Consider the following 24,446-nt stretch of genomic DNA (forward strand, 5'->3'; position numbering starts at 1 on the left):
TTCCTTTTTTTTAAATTGATTTTATTGAGCTATACATTTTTCTCTGCTCCCCTCCTTGCCTCTCCCATCTCTTTCAACCCTTTCCCATGGTCCCCGTGCTTCCAGTTTACTTAGGAGATCTTGTCTTTTTCTACCCAGGTTAGATTAGATCCATGTATGTCTCTCTTAGGGTTCTCATTGTTGTCTAGGTTCTCTGGGATTGTGATTTGTACTCAGCATGATTTCTTATAGAGCCCAGGATCACCAGCCCAGTGATAACACCACCCACATGAACTGGGCTCTCCACCACATCTTGATCTCATGGAGGCATTTCCTCAACTGAGGTTTCTTCCTGATGACTCTTGCTTCTATCAAGTTGATACCAAAAACCATTCAGTACTTGCTGTAATAAATTCAGATTGCATAGACCTGAAATAAGCGGGAGAGAAGAAAAGTCACTAATATGTAAGGGATGCACAAAGAATAGTTTCTCAGAAATCCCCAGGAGTACTTGTTTAGGTTGCTGCCTCAGAATTGCAACTGTGAATTTCTTGAATTATGACATTTGAGAACTAAGGATTCTCAAGTTAGTACATTAGAATGTCTTTATTCCCTATGCTATTAATTTATATATAATTTATTTTAACACAGTTATTGATCATTTGATGTGTATGTTCTGTCTTTAAACTATTGTTAAAGGACATAATTATTATTGTCTTATACTAAAAATTTTGACAGTTTAAAAATATTTGAATATTCTAAGTTAACAAAGATATTTAGGTATGCTTCCATAACATATTAGTTTTTACAGAGGTTAAAATATTACATCTTTATTTACTCTGTAATATAGTTTTCTTTCTAATTTAAATTTACTGGGAATCATGCCAATATTGAAATGATTTGCTTTTAAAATTAAAATTAAGTGAAAAAAAAGTGAACCTATTTCCTCTCCTTTCTCTTTCTCTACATTTTTATACATTTTCTATTAAAGAAATTGTGAAACACAGGAATTTATGATTGATACATTTTTATTAATGAAACTGCATTTCTTAATTGTAGCTAATCAATTTTATTTCCTCAAGATTGCTTGCTTACTTATTTATTTGAAGTTCTGATTCAGGCTTTCACTGTGTCGTCACTATTTGATATGGGATATCCTTTTGTATGTTGTGACTATGTATTTCTCTTATTGGTTGATAAATAAAGCTGTTTCATCCAGTGACCAGGCAGAATATACCTAGGTGGGAAATCAAAACAAAGATAGGTAGAGAGACAGAAGGCAGAGTCAATGATATGCCTTGTAACCACCAAGAAGAGAGATGCCATCAGCACCCTAAGGGGAAAGATGCCAGTACAGAGGTAATGCCATGGCTATGTGGTGATATACAATAGAGATAGCCAGTAAAATATCCAAGCCATTGGCCAAACAATTACATTTGATATATTAAGCCTCAGAGTGGTTATTTTATACGCAACTGCAAGGACTCGGTAGACAGAGAGAAAGTGGTCCAGTTGGACTGGGTAAGACACAGAAAAGTCCTGTCTGCATCTGGTGCCCAGCATGGGGCTAATCCAATGGCCCGCCCAATCAAGCAGCTCAATCAGGTCTGCTAGGCATGTACAGGCAGGAGAGCATGGCAGGAATATTCCTGCCGTGGTGCAGAGACATTTCCAGGCTGTGCAAAGTGCTGCCTGAGAGATTTAGATTTTACTTAGACAAAAAAGATTTATATGCTGCATGCTGCTTTTCAGAGTTGAACTGCATTAGCATGGCTCCTACCTGGTGGGGTCCCAGAGATAGTGGTTAAATGTATTTTTGCCATGTTGAAAGGCCAAGAGAGGCAGAGCCAGCATCCAGAGCCTTCGTTACCACAATGTTTACCATTTTAAAAATGCTCTGGGTCAGAAAAGGATTTCAGAGACACAGTAGGACAAATTCAGACATAAAAGACATCTAAATGGGTCACAGTGTGTTTGATAGATGTACATAGGCTTGGGAGAGAGAAGAAAGAGTAAAAACAGTCATAGATTAATATAAAAATTAAAAAATTCACGTAAAATAATATGTAATATATATATAATTTTACAAATATATATTAAGCCACATAAAGATAAAATTACACAAAGAGTCTGGATTATGTATATTATTCTGTTTTCTTTGAAATTTTTGACTTCAGGGAGACATTTGATTTTGGGGACAGCTAAGCTAAATGAACATATATATATATATATATTAAAGATTTCTTGACTTCAAAATTTGAGTTTAAAGATATATTGCTTTGGAAAAGATGTTCTGCTTTTGTTTCCACAGAAGATGCGAACCTGTGGATTTCTTCCAGGCTAATGTGGTTTGAAGGAACAAGAACCCCCCTGAAAGGTCTCTGTGAACCCTAAAGATAATTGGTCTATTGTAGAAGGAAGGGCAGACTGTGTCCCGCCACCTGGCTAGCTTTACACCTGAAATAATTACATGAAAACTGTATTCATTTAAGCACTGCCTGGCCTATTAGTTTCAGCCTCTTATTGGCTAATACTCATATCTTCCTTTAACCCATATTTAGTAATCTGTGTAGCACCATGAGGTGGTGTCTTACCGGGAAGGATCTTAGCCTTTGTCCATCTCAGAGAGGAGAGCTATGGCGTCTGCCTGAGGCGTCTGCCTGACTCTGCTTTCTTTCTCCCACAATTCTGTTCTGTCTACTCTGCCTGCCTAATTTTCTGTCCTATTAAAGGGCCAAGGCAGTTTCTTTATTAACCAATGAAAGTAACACATAGACAGATTACCCTCCTCCATCAGTCTATAGAGAGCAGTTTAGAGAAAATTTTGCCCAAATACCTAAATATTGTTGATAAATGTTTATTTTCATTTAAAAGGGATGGATTATAAATGGTCACAGTCAATCTATTTCTAAATATAATAAGGGAGATATAATGTAGGGATCAGTACTTTACATTAGTATGGATTTTGGTCTATGGATACAAATTTAAGGTCAGCTTTTTTACACTGTATTTATATTACTACTCTTGTTTAAGATATTATTATACAGCTCATTTTAAAATATGTATAATTTAAAAATACATATTAATAGTCATAATAATTAAACTTTTATTCATGTTGGTGAGGTTTTCTAGATATATAGAGATATACTTTTAGATATACAGAGATATATTCAGTTTATAGATAATCGTCGACACTTCAAAGACCTATGAAATGTGACATTTAAAATGTTTTAAGAATTTAGACTTTTCGGGCTGGAGAGATGGCTCAGAGGTTAAGAGCATTGCCTGCTCTTCCAAAGGTCCTGAGTTCAATTCCCAGCAACCACATGGTGGCTCACAACCATCTGTAATGAGGTCTGGTGCCCTCTTCTGGCCAGCAGGCATACACACAGACAGAATATTGTATACATAATAAATAAATAAATATTTAAAAAAAGAATTTAGACTTTTCTTGACAGTGAAACATGGCTGCTTCTGGCAGCACCAATTACTTCAGAGAGGTTGATAGGTATTGAAGAAGCTCATTGTGGAATTTCCCTTCAAGTTAACAAGGGTAGTCATTTGGTCAAGAAACTGCTCTTGCCTGAACTGCTTGATGGTATGCTGTGTGAACTGGACATATAAGACCCATAGAAGAGTGCCTTCTAAACTTGCCAAGATAAAATGAGATGGTTCTTCATGATTCCCACTTCACAGAGGAAACCGCCAGACATACTGAAGGATGCAAAAGAAAACAACTGACGAACGTTGCCAATCCAAGGCAGAACAGATCTTCAAATTTCCTGTTTCACTAAAAAGTCTGCCAGATGCTCTGGACCTGTAAGCTAAAGATGGATGCCCTAATGTTCCAGAAGAACTTTAGGTGACAGTCCAGGCAGCGAGATATCTCTGTCAATTCTAGAGTTTTGGGAGTTGCTTACAATACATTTCCTATTTACTTAGGTCATATTATATCCTTCTGGGTCTTTTATGTAGTTGAAGATTAAATACTTATAGTTTTCCTTAGTTATGATAGAGGATAAATTAGATATATAGCTTGAACTCAAAAGGTAGACTAGTTGATAAAATATTTTATTAAATTTTGCTAAATACAAATGGAATAAATATGTTTAATATGGTTCTTCCTTGATAACTGTTTTGTTATATAATTTTTCAATGTTAAAGTTAAAAACCTTCCTTTTTAATTAGAATGAAAATGGAAGATGATATGGGATGTCCTTATCGTTCCTATGCTGTAACTATGTGTTTCTCTTATTGATTGATAAATAAAGCTGTTTCAGCCAATGGCCAGACATAATATACCTATTTGGGAAATCAAAGATAGGGAGAGAGAAAAAAAGGCAAGGTTAAGGAGGTGCCTTGTTGCTGCCAAAGAAGAGAGATGCCAGCAGCAACCTAAGAGGAAAGATACCAGAACAGAGGTAATGCCATAGCCATGTGGCAAAACACAGATCAGTAAAAAGGTGTTAATTTATAGGTATAGCTAGCCAGTAAAAAAATCAAAGCATTGGCCAAACAATTATACATAATATATATTAGCCTCTGAGTGACTATTCCATAAGCAACTGCAGCAACCCAGTGGGCAGAGAAAAATTTGTGGGATTGAACGAGATGAAGGAAAGTCCTGTCTATAATTATTTCGTTTTAGTATTCTTCAATCTGTGACAGTGTTTTATTCCTTCTTGACCTTGTTACTTTCAAAGAGTAGTAGTCAAATGTTTTGCAGAATTTTCCTAAATATGGATTTGTCTGTTTTCTCTTAATAAGATTCAAGCACTGCATTTATAACAAGAGTAGGAAAGAAGTGGTGTGCTTTTTCTGACCCTGGGTGAGGTGGGGACTTACTGCTCCGTGTTTCTGCATTATGAACTTGGTGTTTCCATGTTATAAATAGTACATATTGTAATTCTGTGGGCTATAATCTAATGCTGATTAATGTTTTGTTATTGAATTTGCTCCAGCTTAGGAAATGGAAAAGAAATTGTGAGGAAAATAAGTGCAAAAACATGTAGGTAAGCATATGTAATTATATAATTAAGTCTAATGACTTTAAGGATATTATTGCTTTTCTTACAATAATAAAGATATAGAACAAACTGAAAACACAGATCTTTAAAATAGAGCTGAGATGGAAGAGTAACCAATTAGCCTAAGTTCTAAGGAGAAGTGTGTTGCTCAGGAAAGGCAGCAGTGAGTACTAACGTACCTGGACAACCTAGAAACAAATGGGATTTTCAGCTAAAGTTTGTGGGAGAGGTCAACATTGGATAGGTAAGCGTGGGATATTCCCTGGGACCAAAAAAAAAAAAAAAAAAAACTGTTTTGACAGTGTTTGTTCATAGGCTTTATTTGGCATGAAAACTGATTTCTCTTGGTGCAGGTGTTGGAAGGGAAACAGCACTTGCTACAGGGATGACAGGAAAGTTCTTTTGGTGTGAGAGGTCCTTCTGTCTATGTGTTGCTTTAATTGGTTAATGAATAAAGAAACTGGCTTGGTCTGATAGCATAGAACAGTGTTAGGCAGGTAAGACTAAACTGAATGCTGGGAGAAAGGAGGTGGAATCAGAGAGAAGCCATGGAGCCACTGGAGACAGATATCCTGAAACTTTAGCTGGTAAGCCACAGCCACGTGGCAATGCACAGATCAATAGAAATGAATTAAATTAATATGTAAGAGTTAGCCAATAAGAAGTTAGAGCTAATGGGCCAAACAGCAATTTAATTAATACAGTTTCTGTGTGATTATTTTGGGGCTGAGCAGCCAGGGACCAACAAGTGGCTCCCTACTGTAAATTGGTTCCCACTTGGCCAACTAAATCCACTTAAAAAGCCGAGAGAGCTTGAAAAGGAATTATAGACACAAAAATAGAGTTTAATATAGCTTTTTCCTATTTGATGGTGGTGTGCAGCAGCTCCTTTAAAAGAAGTTTTCCTGACTTAGCAGTAGCAGAAAAAAGTCACACTATTTTGAAATGCTGGCTTTCTGGGCTGTGCTCTTTTTGTCTCTTTCTGGAGTCCAGCTCTGGAGCACTTAAATGGGGTTTGTGGGCCTGGGTGCTTATATGCCCCACTTGGGAAAGTAGCTGAGATCATGCCCACAGCTCAGGTGACAGGATCTGGACTGCTAGGAGTGCACAGACAGGAGAGCATGGTGGATTCCTGCCACCCTACACGGAGCTATTTCCAGGCTGCACAATGTTCTGCATGGCATATCTGGTCTATTACTCAGATAAAAAGGGTTTATGTGCTGCATGCTAATTCTCAGAGTTAAAATGCTGAGCACAGTTCCCAGAGCTGGCAGTAATGGTACCTCTACCATTTTGAAAGTGGAGAAAGGCAGAGCCAGCATCTAGAGGCTCTGGTACCAAGCAGGTTACCATTTTAAAAGTTCTTCAAGACAGAAAAGAATTTCAGATACACAATAGGACAGATTTAGACAATAAAGACCTCTAAATGGGTCACAGTGTTGGATAAATGTACATAGGCTTGGGAGAGAGAAGAAAACGAGTACGGAGAGCTATAAAAAGAATTGATTATTTAAAAAAAACAACGAAGTCTTTAAAAAGACAGAGTACAGTTAGTCATAGATTAAAGAAGTAAAGATAATAAAGAGAGTTTGGATTATGTATATTATTCTGTTATCTTTGAATTTTTGACTGCATAGAGACATTTGATGCGGCGAAGATTGGAAATAACCAAAAATAGTCCTTTTATAATTACTCAATTTTAATACAAAGGGAGATAAGGGAACTCACAGAACCGAGGGTCCAACGGAGCAGAAGGAGAGCACGGGCGAGCGCCAAGAACGGGCTGCCTTCCGGCCCCCAATCCTATTTAAAGGGCAATGCTACCCCGCTGGAGCAGCCATGCCCCTGAACGCAGGGATTGGGCCAGCTGCCCCAACATCTCCCCTTTTTTGTCTAAATAAGACAGATTTAGAAACCAAATACAACTATATACAATGGGAACAGATCATATAAAATTATAAAAAGTAAACAATATCAGGCGAGAAGTATATAACGAAGAATTTTTTTAATCACTCTACTTTGAGAAGTCTAAATAATCTAGAAGGTAGCTACCATTATCTAATCTTTAACCCCATCAAAGATCTGAGAAGGAGAGTAAAATTACCAAAGCAACCAGGAAGCACAAACGAGAAACTTCCAAAATGTGCAACAGAAGACAGAGACAATTGACTACCTGGGCAACCACACGAAGTCTTGATAGCAATGTTGAGGCAACCAACTTTGGCTGAGGCCTGAAAAAACCTGACATACCATTATACAATGGCAAGGAACCTTTAGTAGAACTATCCTATCCTGTCTTGGCAAGATAAGACAATTTTGTTTTATCCACTTATGGATATTTTATACTTTAGTCAGTAATGGAGGTATGGGCTTTTTTTTGTCCCAAGGCCAGTTCTGCCAAGTAGAAGACAAACTCCCAGTGGAGTGTCTTTGGTGCTCAACGTTCTCTCGGGAGTAGAGCATTGTTGTCAGGAGTGATTGTGTCTCATAAATACAAAACTGTAGGTTAGATTAAAGGCCATGTTTTACAGTTTTTTAAAGAGGTTGAAGATTATGCTATCTATACTAAATACAACCTCTATGTGTCTAAAAAACCTGATTGTCCTAAATATAAATATGACCAACATATAATTCTCAACACTTATGTAACTGTAAGACTAATAGAATAGACAACTGTGCAAAAAAAAAATGAAGACAATGATTTTTAAAATGTAAACAGGGTCCTTACATAAATAATATCTGAGGTAGAAATGTACAGTGCAATATGGTAAACAATGTCATTACATAAATAATATCAGAGGTAGAGATGTACATTGTAATATAGTAAACAATGTCAATATAACAATTGTTTCAAACAGAGGTAGTATCATACTCTCATATAATGTTTAATATATCAATATACAAGAATCAACACTCATATAGTTTTTTTTTTTTAAAAAAAAAGAAAAACAATAACTCACAAAAATCAATTATTCCTTCAGATCACCAGTTAATCCCTCCCCCCCCCCCCCCTTTTTTTTTATATATATATAGATATACACATAAATTATACCCCTGAGTCCATATAAAGCCCCAACAGACATTTGATTCTGGGGACTGCTAAGCTAAGCCAACATATATATTTCAAAGGTATCTTGAATTCAAAATTTGAGTCTAAGCATATGTTGCTTTGGAAAAGAGGTTCTTCTTTTGTTTCCACAAAGTATGAGAACCTGTGGAATCCTTCCAGACTAATGTGGCTTGATGGACTAAGATCTCCTGAAACGTTGCCTTGAACATCCCTCAAAAAATTACTTCACCCAACTGCTGACTGAGATAAAACTAGCACATAGGATATATCATGAAAGACCTGATTAAAAGTGCCCCCAATCAGCAGGAAGTCATCTGGAGCATTACACCCAAATTCCCAAATATTGTTTATAAATGTTTGTTTATATTTAAAGGGGGATATGCTATAGAGATGGATACTTTGCATTGGTATGGATCTTGGTTTATTGATACAAGTTTTAGGTCAATTTTGTTATATGTGTATTTCTGCTTTTGATTAAGGTATTGTGATTGTGTAGTTTATTTAAAATGTAATGTATAATTAAGAAATATAGTTTAGTAGATAATCATCTATAATAATCAAGCTTGTAGTCAGATTTTCTAGATATACAGAGATGTATTTCAGTTGGATAGGGATTCTTCAAATCTTTCAAAGACTATAGAATATGGGATTTAAAATGTTTTAAGAACTTAGGACTTTACATGACAATGAGACACATCTGATCCTGGCAGTACTAGGCTACTTCAAGAGGAAGATGGGCACCGAAGAGGCTCCTTATGGCGTTGGTTAGCCATTTGGACAAGAATCTGCTCTTGTCTAGACTGCTTGATGAAGTGGACATGCAGGACCCACAGAGAAATGACTGCTGAACTTGCCTAAAGGTGAGATGGTTCTTCGGGGTTCCTACTACGTGAAAGAGTCTACTAGACATTTTGCAGGACACAGGAGAAAGTGACTGACAAACTACCAATGTAGGTGGAACTGTCTTTGAAATTTCCTGATTCATGGAAAAGTCTGCTGGATAATATGGGCCTGTAGAATGAAGATGGATGCCCCAATGGTGCAGAAGAACTTTGGGTGATTGTCCAGGCAGCAAGCTGTCATTTCTAGAGTTTTGGGAGTTGTTTATAATGTACTTTCTGTTAACTTAGCTAATATTATATCCTTCTGGAGTCTTTGATGGAGTTGAAGAACTTATAGTTTTAAATATTGTAACTATAATTATTACTTGATACCTGTTTTGTTGTATGTAATTTTACTATGTTAAAGTTAAAACCTTCCTTCTTGTTTAAACAGAAAAGGGGAAATGGTTTGGGAGGTCCTTCTGTCTATGTATTGCTTTTATTGATTAATGAATAAAGAAACAGGTTTGGCCTGATAGGGTAGAACAGAGCTAGGCAGGGAAAACTAAACTGAATGCTGGGAGAAAGGAGGTGGAGTCAGAGAGAAGCCATGGAGCCACTGGAGACAGACATGCTTAAACTTTAGCTGGTAAGCCACAGCCACGTGGCAATGTACAGATTAATAGAAATGAATTAAATTAATATGCAAGAGTTAGCCAATAAGAAGTTAGAGTTAATGGGCCAAACAGCAATTTAATTAATACAGTTTCTATGTGATTATTTCAGGGCTGAGCTGCTGGGGACCAACAAGTGGCCCTCTCCTACTACATTCTCTGTCTTCTTCTGTAAACCAAAACACATTTTCAGGAATAGAGTGTATGATTCTTAAAAAGCCACCTAACATTGTGGGAAGGAGACACAAAACTGAATGAAGGCAAGAGTTACATACTGGTTCCCAAATTATAGAAGAAATACAAGAATACTTCATAAACCCAGGCAGGACGAGACTGTTTAGTATAGGTATAATTACAGCAACATCAACCAAAAGTAAACTACCAAAGTCCAGACTTCCACGTGTATAGTAAATATAGAAATTCACCAGACTAGGAAAGTATAAAGCTGAGGATGGGGAAGACATTGAGTAGTAGCATCTGGCCTACCTGAAGGGAAGTGTTGCCTAGAGGAATATGATACCTGTGGTGCACTGAGGATCAAGACTACCAGCAAACCTCAAAGCAGACTATTCATAGTGAGATTAGTAGATTCTGAGCTCTGAAATTATACTCATCTTCTTTGTTGAGCTTCCCAAGATATTCAGACATGAGTAAACCATGAGGCACAGAGAAAGCAGAAAAATCTGAGAGACAGCAATAGAGGCAGATGCAATTGGGATGCACATACTGCTGAGCAAGCTGATGAGGATTTAAAGCCATTGAGTAGCACATTTAAAATCTGTGTTCTCTATGGGTGCCCAATGCATTACAACAAAACATGTCAGCTTAAAGTACTGATAAGCTTCTTGGAGGCTTTGCTGTTTGAAGAAATTTTGAGCCCAAACATTAATCTCTTAACACGTCTTTTCTATTTATATTGAGATACAGACTTTAATTTTAACGCCTCAACAAAAGTTTCAACTTTGCCTTTTTCTCTGACACATGTTTTACATGGTGTTATCCAGGATTTAAAATACACTAAGAAGCATATTTTAAAAAATTCAGCCTGCCCACCTCCCCCGAGAGAGGAGGGGGGAGAATGGGTGTATTGTGTGTAAAAATCTTTGAAATCACTAAGGTCTTGTTCATTTTAGCTTAATGGTCTTTGTCAGTTTCCTTTTTCTTTAGCCAGTTTCTATAAGCATCAAGAAGAAGCAGGGTAACACCTTCAGCATTTACTTGACTCTTGACTTCCATTGGAATTAGCAGCAGTGAGCATAACAGATGTCAATGTCTTCTGTGACCTAATCTTAGATGTGGTATTTGTGAGTTAGCCCTTACCTTAGCAACAGGAAATGAATACCAGGATAGAGGGTTATAGTTACAGATTTGAATTTATTACAGTAATACTGTTTTTAAAAATACCTTATTTTGATGTATTTTCTGTAGCTATCTAAATGTTTCTTATAGAACAATGTCACCTGTATATAAAGACTTTATTTCTTTCTTGTCTGTATGTATTTTCTTTTCTTGCATTGACTTTCAGACATTTCTAATAGAGTTGTAGTTGACAGTCTTGCCTTCTTATAGAAGTACAAGGACAGAAACAAATTGTTCTTTTTGTTCACCCTTTTAAGTTGATAACTATAAAGAATTTTCCATAGATGATGTTTATTAGATCGGAGGAATAGTTCTTTTAGTACTCAGGTTAATGAGATTTTTTATTATGGAAGATTGTTTTTAACAATTGCCTTTTCTATACTTATAGATGGGCATATAAAGTTTCATATTTGTTTATCTGGGCTAATTTTTTATACTTCTATTTTTGCACATGTGCCTATGTATGTGTGCCTTCTGAGTGTAGGTTCTGATGGGAGGCATTGGATCTCCAGAGTCTAAAGCAGTGATTATCAAATTTCCTCATGCTGTAACCTTTTGTTATAGTTCCTCATGTGGTGTTGATTTCCAATCATAAAATTAATTCATTCCTACATTTTAACTATAATTTTGATACTGTTATGAGCTATAATATCAATACCTGGTATGCAGGATAGCTTATATTAGAAACTCAAAGGGATCACGTCCCACAAGTTGAGAACCACTGATCTAGGTTTCAGTTGTGAGCTAGGAACTGAAGTAGGTCTTCTGAAAGAGCAATAAGCAATTCTAGCTGCTGAGTCTTCTGTCCAGATCTTTGTTTTTGCATAGATGGTCTCATGTAGCTCAGACTGGCCTGAAAGTCACTATATAGCTGAGAATTTCTGCTGATCTCTCTGTCAGCTGTTGTTATTATTGTACAGGGCTTGTCTTTTTATTTGTAGTTTTTTAAAAGGATCTCCATAAATATGACAAGTATGAATAAATACAATTTTACTTTCTTTTCATAATATGTATCTTTGTGGTTTTTAAGCTATTTTTGATAATTTCATATAAGAATACTGTTATTTCATCATTTCCACCTCTACAACTTTTCTTTTGTCCCCTTTTCCCTCATATTTTTGATCTTTTCTTTATTGATGTTTTACACACACACATACATACATATATATGTATACACATATATACATACGGATGGGTTCATTTAGTACTGATTGTATGTATATTTGCTTAAGGCCGGCCACTTAGGATCAGAGAACCTATTAGGGGACTCCTCATTGGAGAAGAGTAATTCTCTCTTAGCACCCACTAATTGCCTGTATCTATTCATTCTAGGGCTGGGCCTTGTGAGGTTTACCCCATCCATGTAGACATGGCAACTGGTGGTGGTATTGTTCAGGTTTTGTTAGGCAGCCGTTTTGTGGATATTTTGTGGGTACAGCTTCACTGTTATATTTAGATGACAAAATCTTGCTGCAGATGTGCTGGTCCTCTGGCTCCCACAGTCTTCTCTCCCTCTTTCTTTTGCTCCCTCCCTGTGTCCTCTGTGTAGAGATTGTTTTGTAGAGTATCAGTTGCAGTTGAGCACCCCATGGTAAGTTGTTTTCTACTTCTGTAATGGTCTCCATCAGCTAAAAAAGAAGCTTCTCTAGTGATAGGTGAGAACCATGCTATTTCTGTGAGTGTAAGGATAAATATTTAGAATGCAGTTGGAAATAATACTGGCTTATGAAAGTGGTGGTAGTAGATTCTCCTTTAGGGTCCATGATCTTCCTTTCAGCCACAGGTTGTTGGCTGGATTTATGGTCCTAGATACCTGCCATATGGTCCTGAATTCCCTACCATTGAGTTTGTCTTAAGTACAATGTGTGTTGGTTACACACAATAATAAAGTACCACTACTACATCTTTGGGGATACTTTGTTATAGTGGTTATTGTTGTGTTTGTAGGCTTTACAGCTGGGTAGGACTATTGATTGCTTTTCTTCCTTGGCAGCTTGCATATCACCATCTGATAGCATGCTAACTAATCCTTGGGAAGAGGCTTCCAGGTCAGTTTCAGCTGAATTCCTCCAAGTCCTGTGTCTAAAGTGTGTGGTCTCTGCAGCAACAGTTAAGTCTGGGAGTCAACCAAGTGGAACAGAGATAGCCTGTATTATTTGGGGAATTTCTTGGATGCCCTTGATCAGCAACTCAAAAGATATTCAATTTTGGGCCCAGGGTTCTTGTTATATAGTTTGTGGTTCTTGGGGTGAGTATTATCACCCCAATTGGTGTAAATTAATTTAAACTAATATGGGTGTGTGCATATAGTAGATGTGTAATTGTAATTAATCATAAACTAATATTTCCTTAAGAATTTTTCAAGCAACCTTATTATCATGTATCCTTTTCCCTCACCTCCGTATTGCCCTCCTCCCCTCCCCAAGTTAAAGTATCCCCCGATTATTTTCATTATTCCCCTACAAAGCACCTGTGTCCTACTATACTTTCCAGTGCTCCTTTTTTCCCACTGCTATGGCCTTGTTATACTTCCTTGGTTTCTGCATTTATTCCATCTAAAGATTTAGATCTAGGATCCACAAATAAGCAAGAACATGCAGCATTTGCCATTCTGGGTCTGGGTAACCTTATTCAGTATAAGATTTTCTAGTTCTGTTCATTTACCGGGAATGTCATGGCTTTATTTTTATTTACATTTAAATACTATTGTAAATGTGTACTACATTTTCTTTATCTAGTCATCATTTGCAGGACATTGAGGTTGTTTCTGGTTTTTAGCTATTCTGAATGGAGTGGCAGTAAACATGGCTGAGCAAGTATCTGTGGAGTAAGATGTGAAGTCCTTTGGTAAAACTACTTTTGGCATTTTGAGAATTCTCTGATTTCCATCATTGCTGAAACAGTTTGCAATCTGCCAACAGTAGATGAGAGTTCCCCTTTCCCCACATTTTGCCAGCTTTTGTTGATCTTAGCAACTTTGACTGGTATAATATGAAATCTCAAAGTACTTTCAATTTGCATTTATTTAATTGCTTGGATGTTGAAAACTTAGAAATCAATAGTCTCTGTGTTCAGATCCATTGCCAAGTTTTCAGTTGGATTGTTTGTATTCTTGACTGTTTCTTTGCATTCTTTGTATATTCTGGAAATTAACTCTGTCAGATATATAGCTGGCAAAGATTCTTTCACTCTTTCTGGGCCTTTTCATTTTTTTGATTATTTACTTTGCTACATAGAAATAAGATCTTTAGTTTTGTAAGGTCTTGTTTATCAGTTGTTGGTTTCAATTCCTGGGAAAATTGAGTCCTGTTCAGAAAGTTATTTTTATAGCTATATCTTGTTGATACTTTCTATATTTTCTTCCAGCAATTTTAACAATTCAAATTTTATACTGGAGTCTTTGGTCCATTTGAAGCTGAATTTTTTGCAGGGTAATAGATACGGGTCTGATTTCATTCTTAGTACTGTGTCTGAAAATCAGTGTGCTGAAGTTGAAAATCAGTCACTTGAAATCAAATTTCAGTCAAAAATCAATTTTGATTGTAAATAAAAAATATGAGACATGTTCTGAACTCTCAGTTTTGTTTGATTAATCTATAGGTTCATCACACCATCTTCTTCAGTGAAGTTGCAAGTTTTGAAACTGAGAGGCCTATCCATGGGCTATGGGATCCAGTTCAAGGCCCACAAGCTTGTGAATGGCATGCTTTACCCCCAAACCGTCTCCATCCCAACTATTGTGTTCCAGTAGTTCACATGCTTTCATTTGTTATAGTCTTTCTTTCTCTCAGCAGTGTTTACAGTTGTCAGGTATTAAGGCTTTTATTCCTTATGTTGATTTTACCTGATTACATTTTATTCTCATGATGTAAGGGGAGTTATTTCCCTAATTATATTTGAGTTGCTCACTACTACAATATAAACATACAGCTGGCTTTTGCAATTTTCTGTGGGAGCCTGTATTTTCTATGATCTCCTTTATTACAGTACTTTTTAGTGAATTTTATAATTTTTCCCATCTTTGTGTAGTTTCCAGTATCAAATGAGAGTAGGGGATATGGTCACAGACAATTTCTTAGTTTTGTATATGAAGTTACATGATATGACATAGACATGGGTTCAGTCTTCCTTTAGAGTCTGGATACAAGTCTCTCTATTGCTTGATTGCCTTGGCTGTAAGCTAATACTGTGTTGAATTCCTGGTTCCTGAGAATAAGCAAAATTACTTCAGTATTTCACTATTAAGTAAAATATTTTATAGGTTTATAGTAGATGGTCTTTTCTCTCATTTTTAATTTTCTTAATATTTTTAATAGCTTTTATTTTTAAAATTAAAATATACTTAAAAATATATCACTTTGCCCCTTCCCTTTCCATCCTTTCATAGACTGCCCTTTCCCTTTCTCAAGTTTATGACTTCTTTTTCTTTCAGTGTTTTCTTACATATATATGTTTTCCCTAGCATATAAATATCGCCTACTGAGTCTGTATTTTTATGTGATTTTTATATGTATGTTTCAGGGCTAACCATTTGTACGAGATACCCAGTTGGGGCCTCTTACTTTGGGAAGGTTAGTTCTCCCACTTTCATCATTCCTTAATTGCCTCCAGTGTTTATCTAGGAATGGGGTCCCATTACATTTCCCTTTCCATGTTAGCATTTTGTTGGTATCATCTGGTGGGTTTTTTCTATTTATTGAATTTTTAAATTATAAAATTCTTTTATATTTTTTCAAATTATTTTTTATATCTACTATAGATAATCATATATTTTTTGTCTCTGGTTCTTTTAATGTGTGGTACATTGCATGAGTTAAGTTTTAGATATTGTACCAACTTTGCATTTCTGAGATAAATCTCAGCTGGTCGTGACATACTTTTTTATATACCTATACTCTGCTTGCTAGTATCTTGCTAAGAATTTTTGAATCTATATTCATAAGAGATATGTATTTGTAGTTCTTAAAATCTTTGCAAACATTGCTTCATCTGTTATTTCTAAAGTACTGTATTCCGTTAGACAGTACATTTTAAATTTCTGCACAGTGTTAAAAGCTGTCAAAAGGAAATTAAACCATTTCACTGGAATATATTTTACTTTTAAAATCCATTATTTTATCTTTTAACCATGATGCTTTTTGTTTGCAAACCATGTGTCCCTTTCTCTTGGGAAGTATACTATGAAACTGTTCTTTCTCCAGAGGGAGAAATGATGTAATTATATAATAATCGCAAGATGTATTAGGTCTTCTTGGAAGTTCTGGTAGAATTCTGCATTGAAATCATCAGGTCCTGGGCTTTTTTTGGTAGGGAGGTTTCTGATAACAGTTTCTATTTCTTCATGACTAACAGGACTATTTAGATTGCTCACCTGGTCCTGGTTTAACTTTGGTATATCGTACTTATCTAAAAAAATGTCCATTTCTTTTACATTTTCCAATTTTGTGGCATACAGGCTTTTGTAGTAAGATCTAATGATTCTCTGAATTTCCTCTGTGTCTGTAGTTATGTCCCCCTTTTCATTTCTGATCTTATTAATTTGCTTGTTCTCTCTCTGCCGTTTGATTAGTTTGGCTAAGGGTTTGTCAATCTTGTTGATTTTCTCCAAGAACCAGCTTTTTGTTTCATTGATTCTTTGGATTGTTTTCTGTGTTTCTATTTTATTGATTTTTGCCCTCAGTTTGATTATTTCCAGTCTTCTACTCCTCCTAGGTGAATCTGCTTCTTTTTTTTTTCTAGAGCTTTCAGGTGTGCTATTAAGTCTCCAATGAGTGCTTTCTCCATTTTCTTTAAGTGAGCACTTAGTGCTATGAACTTTCCTCTTAGCACTGCTTTCATAGTGTCCCATAGGTTTGAGTATGTTGTGTCTTTATTTTCATTAAATTCAAGGAAGACTTTAATTTCTTTCTTTATTTCTTCCTTGACCCAGGTGTGGTTCAGTAGTTGACTGTTCAGTTTCCATGAGTTTGTAGGCTTTCTGGGGGTAGCATTGTTGTTGAATTCTAATTTTAATCCATGGTGATCTGATAAGACACAGGTGGTTACTAATATTTTTTTGTAACTGTAGAAGTTTGCTTTGTTACCAAGTATATGGTCAATTTTCGAAAAGGTTCCATGAGCCGCAGAGAAGAAGGTATATTCTTTCCTATTTGGGGGGAATGTTCTATAGATGTCTGTTAAGTCCATTTGGTTCAGGAGATAGAGACAGAGCCCCACATTGGAGCACTGAACTGAGCTCCCAAGGTCCAAATGAGGAGCAGAAGGAGGCAGAACATGAGCAAGGAAGTCAGGACTGCGAGGGGTGCACCCACCCACTGAGATGGTGGGGCTGATCTAATTGGAGCTCACCAAGTCCAGCTGGACTGGGACTGAAAAAGCATGGGATAAAGCCGGACTCCCTGAACATGGCGGACAATGAGGGCTGCTGAGAAGCCAAGGGCAATGGCACTGGATTTTGATCCTACTACACATACTGGCTTTGAGGGGGGGCTAGCCTGTTTGGATGCTCACCCTCCTAGACCTGGATGGAGGGGGGAGGAACTTGTACTTCCCCCAGGGCAGGGAACCCTTGCTGCTCTTTGGGCACGAGAGGGAGGGGGAGTGGAGGCGGAAGGGGGAGGTAAATGGGAGGCAGGGAAGAGGCGGAAATTTTTAATATTATAAAAATAAATAAAATAAAAAACAAAAAAACCCAAAAAATAGCAAGATGTGGAGTGTAGGCAGAGGCTGTTCCTTCATTTCCCAGCCACCCAGACCTGAAATAGTCACACAACTGTATTAATTAAAACAGCGTTTGGCCTACTAGTTTATGCATATTTCTAGCTAGCTCTTACATCTTAAATTAACCCATTTCTCTAAATCTGTGCATCACCACGAGGTCGTGGCCTACCAGGAAAGTTCCACAGCGTTCCAGCGGGCATCTTTCTCCTTCAGCAGCTACATGCCTTCTCTCTGACTCCTCCTACTGTCTCTCTATATGTCTTCTAGACTGACTATATTCTGCCCTGCTCTAGATTTAAGCAGCTTCTTTTATTAACCAATGGTAGTAAAACATAATCGCAGCATACAGGGGGGAATCATACATCACCTCCCCTTTTCTGTCTAAATAAAAAGGAAGGTTTTAACTTTAATAAGTTCTGTGGAGTATAATATCAAGTGCTTTGGGCATATGCCAAGGAGTGATATAGTTATGTCATATGGCAGATTTATTTTCAGCTTTGAGAATTTTCCATATTAATTTCCATACTAACTGTACCAGTTTATATTCTCAACAACTGTGAATTGAATGAGGTTTCCCTTTTCCCTGCAATCCTTCAAACATTTGTTGTCAGTTGTTCCATTGATCTTTGACAAACTGACATGGAAAAGGATGAAATCACAAATTGTTTTGATTTGCATTTTCCTAATTGATAGGGATGATGATGGGTTTTCTTGTGAGATTTTGCAACCTTGTTTTTGAAGTTTTATTTTAAGAACTGTTTAGCACCCATGCCTGTTTTTCGGATGGGTCATTTATTTGACTGGTTTCTTTTAGTTCTTTCTGTGTCCTAGATATTATTATTACTCTGTCAGATATATAGCTGGCAAAATTCTCTCCCATTCTACAGGCTTCCTCTTCACAGGCTCTAATTGTTTCTTTAGCTTTGCTGAACCATTTAAGTTTCATGAAGTCTCATTTTTCAATTGTTAGTTCTAATTCTTGGGAAAATTATTCAGGAAATTCTTTCCAACACTTTTATCACACAGAGTTCTGCCTGTGTTTTCTTCTGGCAGTTTTGGTGTTTCAGGTTTCAGATTTAGGTCTTTGATCCATTTGTAGTTTTTTTTTTCTTTTTATTTATTTATTTATTTTTCATGGTTTATTTTTTTATATTTAAAATTTCCATCTCCTCCCCTCCTCCTCCCCCTTCCCTCCACCCATACTCCCCCTCCCTCCCTCTCCAGGCCAAGGAGCCATCAGGGTTCCCTACTCTATGTTAAGACCAAGGTCCTTCCAACTCCCCCCAGGTCCAGGAAGGTGATCGACCAAGCTGAGAAGGCTCCCAGAGAGCCTGTCCATGCAGAAGAATCAGCCCAGCGCCATTGTCCTTTGCTTCTCAGTCAGCCCCCACTCTCGGCCACATTCAGAGAGACGGGTTTGGTCGCATGATCCATCAGTCCCATTCCAACTGGAGTTGGTGATCTCTCATTAGTTCTATCCCACCATCTCCATGGGTGAACGCACTCCTCATGGTCCTGACTTTCTTTCTCATGTTCTCTCTCCTTCTGCTCCTCATCAGGACCTTGGGAGCTCAGTTCAGTACTCTAATGTGGGGCTCAATCATTTTCTTCATCTATCGCCAGGTGGAGGTTCCCTCACGGTCCTGACTTTCTTTCTCATGTTCTCTCTTTCTGCTCCTCATCAGGACCTTGGGAGCTCAGTCCAGTGCTCCAATGTGGGGGCTCAGTCATTTTCTTCATCTCTCGCCAGGTAGAGGTTCTATGGTGATATGCAAGAAATTCATCAGTATGGCTATAGGAACTGGCCTTTTCAGGCTTCCTCTCCTCAGTTGCCCAAGGAACTAACTGGGGGCGTCTCCCTAGAAACCTGGGAACCCCTCTAGGGTCAAGTCTCTTGACAACCCTCAGAAGGCTCCCTAAATTAAGATATGTGCTTCCCTGCTCCCATATCCACCCTTCCTGTATCCCAAGCATCCCATTCCTCCAAGCTCCCCCCATTCTCCCCTTCATGCTTTTCTCTCCGCATCTTACCTTGGCCACGTCTCGCCCCACCCTCAAGTTCCCAATTTTTGCCTGGTGATCGTGTCTACTTCCAATATCCAGGAGGATTACTATATCTTTTTTGGGGGGGTTCACCTTCTTATTATCTTCTCAAGGATCCCAAATTATAGGCTCGATGTCCTTTAATTATGGCTAGAAACCGATTATGAGTGAGTACATCCCATGTTCATCTTTTTGGTTCTGGGTTACCTCACTCAGAATAGAGTTTTCTATTTCCATCCATTTGCATGCAAAATTCAAGATGTCATTGTTTTTTTACCGCTGAGTAGTATTCTAGCATGTATATATTCCACAGTTTCTTCATCCATTCTTCCACTGAAGGGCATCTAGGTTGTTTCCAGGATCTGGCTATTACAAATAATGCTGCTATGAACATAGTTGAGCATATGCTTTTGTTGTATGATTGGGCATCTCTTGGGTAGATTCCCAATAGTGGAATTGCTGGGTCATGGGGTAGGTTGATCCCGAATTTCCTGAGAAACCGCCACACTGCTTTCCAAAGTGGTTGCACAAGTGTGCATTCCCACCAGCAATGGATGAATGTACCCCTTACCCCACAACCTCTCCAGCAAAGGTTATCATTGGTGTTTTGGATTTTAGCCAATCTGACAGGTGTAAGATGATATCTCAAAGTTGTTTTGATTTGCATTTCCCTGATAGCTGGGGAGGTTGAGCATGACCTTAAGTGTCTTTTGGCCATTTGAACTTCTTCTGTTGAGAATTCTCTGTTCAGTTCAGCGCCCCATTTTTTAATTGGGTTAATTGGCATTTTACCGTCTAGTCTGTTGAGTTCCTTATATATTTTAGAGATCAGACCTTTGTCAGTTGAAGGGTTGGTGAAGATCTTTTCCCAGTCAGTAGGCTGCCTTTGTGTCTTAGTGACAATGTCCTTTGCTTTACAGAAGCTGCTCAACTTCAGGAGGTCCCATTTATTCAATGTTGCCCTTAAAGTCTGTGCAGCTGGGGTTATGCGTAGGAAACGGTTCTCTGTGCCCATTTGTTGTAGAGTACTTCCCACTTTCTCCTCTATCAAGCTCAATGTGTTCAAATTAATATTGAGGTCTTTAATCCATTTGGACTTGAGTTTTGTGCATGGTGATAGATATGGATCTACTTTCATTCTTCTACAGGTTGACATCCAGTTATGCCAGCACCATTTGTTGAAGATGCCCTCTTTCTTCCATTGTGTACTTTTGGCTCCTTTATCAAAAATCAGGTGTTCGTAGGTTTGTGGTTTAAGATCCGGGTCTTCTATACGATTCCATTGGTCAACTTCTCTGTTTTTATGCCAATACCAAGCTGTTTTCAATACTGTAGCTCTGTAATAGAGTTTGAAGTCAGGGATGGTAATGCCTCCAGAAGTACCTTTATTGTATAAGACTTTTTTGGCTATCCTGGGTTTCTTCTTTTTCCATATAAAGTTGATTATTGTCCTCTCAATCTCTGTGAAGAATTTTGATGGGATCTTGATGGGGATTGCATTGAATCTATAGATTGCTTTTGGTAGAATTGCCATTTTTACTATGTTGATCCTCCCAATCCATGAGCAGGGGAGATCCTTCCATTTTCTGGTATCCTCTTCAATTTCTTTCTTCAAAGACTTAAAGTTCTTGTCTTCACTTCCTTGGTTAGAGTTACTCCCAGATATCTTATGCTATTTGTGGCTATTGTGAAAGGTGATACTTCTCTGATTTCCCTCTCTGCTTCCTTATCCTTTGTGTAAAGGAGAGCGACTGATTTTTTGGAGTTGATCTTGTAGCCTGCCACTTTACTGAAGGAGTTTATCAGCTGTAGGAGTTCTTTGGTGGAGTTTTTGGAGTCGCTTATATACACTATCATATCATCTGCAAATAATGAAAGTTTAACTTCTTCCTTTCCAAATCCAATCCCTTTGATTCCCTTATGTTGTCTTATTGCTATTGCTAGAACTTCAAGTACTATATTGAAGAGATAGGGAGAGAGTGGACAGCCTTGTCGTGTTCCTGAATTTAGTGGGATAGCCTTGAGTTTCTCTCCGTTTAATTTGATGTTAGCTGTCAGCTTGCTGTAAATAGCTCTTATTATATTTAGGAATGACCCTTGTATCCCTAATCTCTCCAAGACCTTTATCATAAAAGGATGCTGAATTTTGTCAAATGCTTTTTCAGCATCTAATTAGATGACCATGTTTTTTTTCCTTCAGTTTATTTATCTGATAGATTACATTGATAGATTTTCTTATGTTGAACCAGCCCTGCATCTCTGGCATGAAGCCTACTTGATCGTAGTGGATAATTTTTCTAATGTGTTCTTGGATTCGGTTTGCCAGTATTTTATTGAGAATTTTTGCGTCAATGTTCATGAGTGAGATTGGCCTGTAATTCTCTTTCTTGGTTGAGTCTTTGTGTGGTTTAGGTATCAGGGTAACTGTAGCTTCATAGAAGGAATTTGGCAGTGACTGTTGTGTTTCTATATTATGAAATACCTTAAGGAGTATAGGTATTAGGTCTTCTTGGAAGTTCTGGTAGAATTCCGCATTGAAACCATCTGGTCCTGGGCTCTTTTTGGTAGGGAGGTTTCTGATAACAGTTTCTAATTCTTCACGACTAACAGGACTATTTAGAGCATTTATCTGGTCCTGGTTTAACTTTGGTATATGGTATTTATCTAAAAAATGTCCATTTCTTTTACATTTTCCAATTTTGTGGCATACAGGCTTTTGTAGTAAGATCTAATGATTCTCTGAATTTCCTCTGTGTCTGTGGTTATGTCCCCCTTTTCATTTCTGACCTTATTAATTTGCATGTTCTCCCTCTGCCATTTGATTAGTTTGGCTAAGGGTTTGTCAATCTTGTTGATTTTCTCCAAGAACCAGCTTTTTGTTTCATTGATTCTTTGGATTGTTTTCTGTGTTTCTATTTTGTTGATTTCTGCCCTCATTTTGATTATTTCCAGTCTTCTACTCCTCCTAGGTGAGTCTGCTTCTTTTTTTCCAGAGCTTTCAGGTGTGCTGTTAAGTCATCAATGAGTGCTTTCTCCATTTTCTTTAAGTGGGCACTTAGTGCTATGAACTTTACTCTTAGCCCTGCTTTCATAGTGTCCCATAGATTTGAGTATGTTGTGTCTTGGTTTTCATTAAATTCAAGGAAGACTTTAATTTCTTTCTTTATTTCTTCCTTGACCCAGGTGTGGTTCAGTAGTTGACTGTTCAGTTTCCATGAGTTTGTGGGCTTCCTGGGGGTGGCATTGTTCTTGATTTCTAATTTTAATCCATGGTGATCTGATAAGACACAGGTGGTTACTAATATTTTTTTGTAACTGTGGAAGTTTGCTTTGTTACCAAGTATATGGTCAATTTTCGAAAAGGTTCCATGAGCCGCAGAGAAGAAGGTATAATCTTTCCTATTTGAGTGGAATGTTCTATAGATGTCTGTTAAGTCCATTTGGTTCATTACCTCCATTAAGTCTTTCAATTCTCTGTTAGGTTTCTGTCTGATTGACCTGTCCATTGGTGAGAGAGGAGTGTTGAAGTCTCCAACTATTAGTGTGTGTGGTTTGATGGCTGCCTTGAGTTCTAGAAGTGTTTCTTTTACATATGTGGGAGCTTTTATATTAGGGGCATAGATATTCAGGATTGAGACTTCATTCTGAAGGATTTTTCGTGTTATGAGTATAAAGTGTCCCTTTCCATCTCTTCTGATTGATTTTAGTTTGAAGTCAACTTTGTTAGAAATTAGTATGGCCACACCGGCTTGTTTCTTAGGTCCATTTGCTTGATAAACCTTTTCCCAACCCTTTACTCTGAGTAGGTGCCTGTCTTTGTGGTTGAGGTGTGTTTCTTGTAAACAGCAAAATGTTGGATTCTGTTTTCGTATCCAGTCTGTGCCTTTTTATAGGTGAATTGAGTCCATTGATATTAAGTGATACTAATGACCAGTGGTTGTTAACTCCGATCATTTTTTTGTAGTAGAGTTTGTGTGTTTCCCTTCTAGTTGTGCTGGTGAAGGGTCGCTAGATGCCTGAGTTATTGTGGGCGTTGTTGGACTCCTTGATTTTTGATTTTCCTTCTATTACTTTCTGCAAGGCTGGATTTGTGGCTACGTATTGTTTAAATCTGTTTTTGTCCTGGAATATCTTGTTTTCTCCATCAATGGTGAATGCAAGCTTTGCTGGGTATAGTAGTCTAGGCTTGCATCCATGTTCCCTTAGTGTCTGTAGCACATCTATCCAAGCTCTTCTGGCTTTCATGGTTTCCATTGAGAAATCAGGTGTAATTCTGATAGGTTTCCCATTATATGTTACTTGACCTTTTTCCTTTGCAGCTTTTAATATCTGTTCTTTATTCTGTATGTTTTGTGTTTTGATTATTATATGGCGTGGGGATGCTTTCTTTTGATCCAGTCTATTTGGTGTTCTGTAGGCTTCTTGTACCTTCATAGGAACATCCTTCTTTAGGTTGGGGAAGTTTTCTTCTATAATTTTGTTGAATATGTTTTCTGGGCCTTTGAGTTGTGATTCTTCTCCTTCTTCTACCCCAATTATTCTTAGGTTTGGTCTTTTCATGGTGTCCCAGATTTCCTGGATGTTTTGTGTTAAGAATTTGTTAGATTTGTTTAGTTCTTTAATCTGTGAATTTATTTCCTCTATAGTATCTTCAGAGTCCGAGATCCTTCCATCTCTTGAATTCGGTTGGAAATACTTGTTTCTGAAGTTTCCGTTCGTTTACTCAGAGTTTCTATTTCCAGTCTTCCCTCAG

General features: G+C 37.5%; 1 protein-coding gene across 6 annotated transcripts in view; it reads left to right on the forward strand.

Annotated features, from left to right (window-relative positions):
• Kiaa1328 (KIAA1328 ortholog) overlaps window positions 1-24,446 on the forward strand; it is a 284,272-nt gene that overhangs the window by 22,171 nt on the left and 237,655 nt on the right. For 4 of the 6 annotated variants that reach the window (XM_038329545.1, XM_038329547.1, XM_038329549.2 and 1 more), the window contains one exon: window positions 4,941-4,991. The exons of the other annotated variants lie outside the window; for them this stretch is intronic. In XM_038329545.1, the coding sequence (XP_038185473.1) occupies window positions 4,941-4,991 (51 nt within the window). The remainder of the gene's footprint in view (window positions 1-4,940; window positions 4,992-24,446) is intronic. 6 annotated transcript variants of the gene reach the window in all.

This window comes from Arvicola amphibius, chromosome 5 (assembly GCF_903992535.2).
Source record: "Arvicola amphibius chromosome 5, mArvAmp1.2, whole genome shotgun sequence".
In the NCBI taxonomy this organism is placed as follows: domain Eukaryota; kingdom Metazoa; phylum Chordata; class Mammalia; order Rodentia; family Cricetidae; genus Arvicola; species Arvicola amphibius.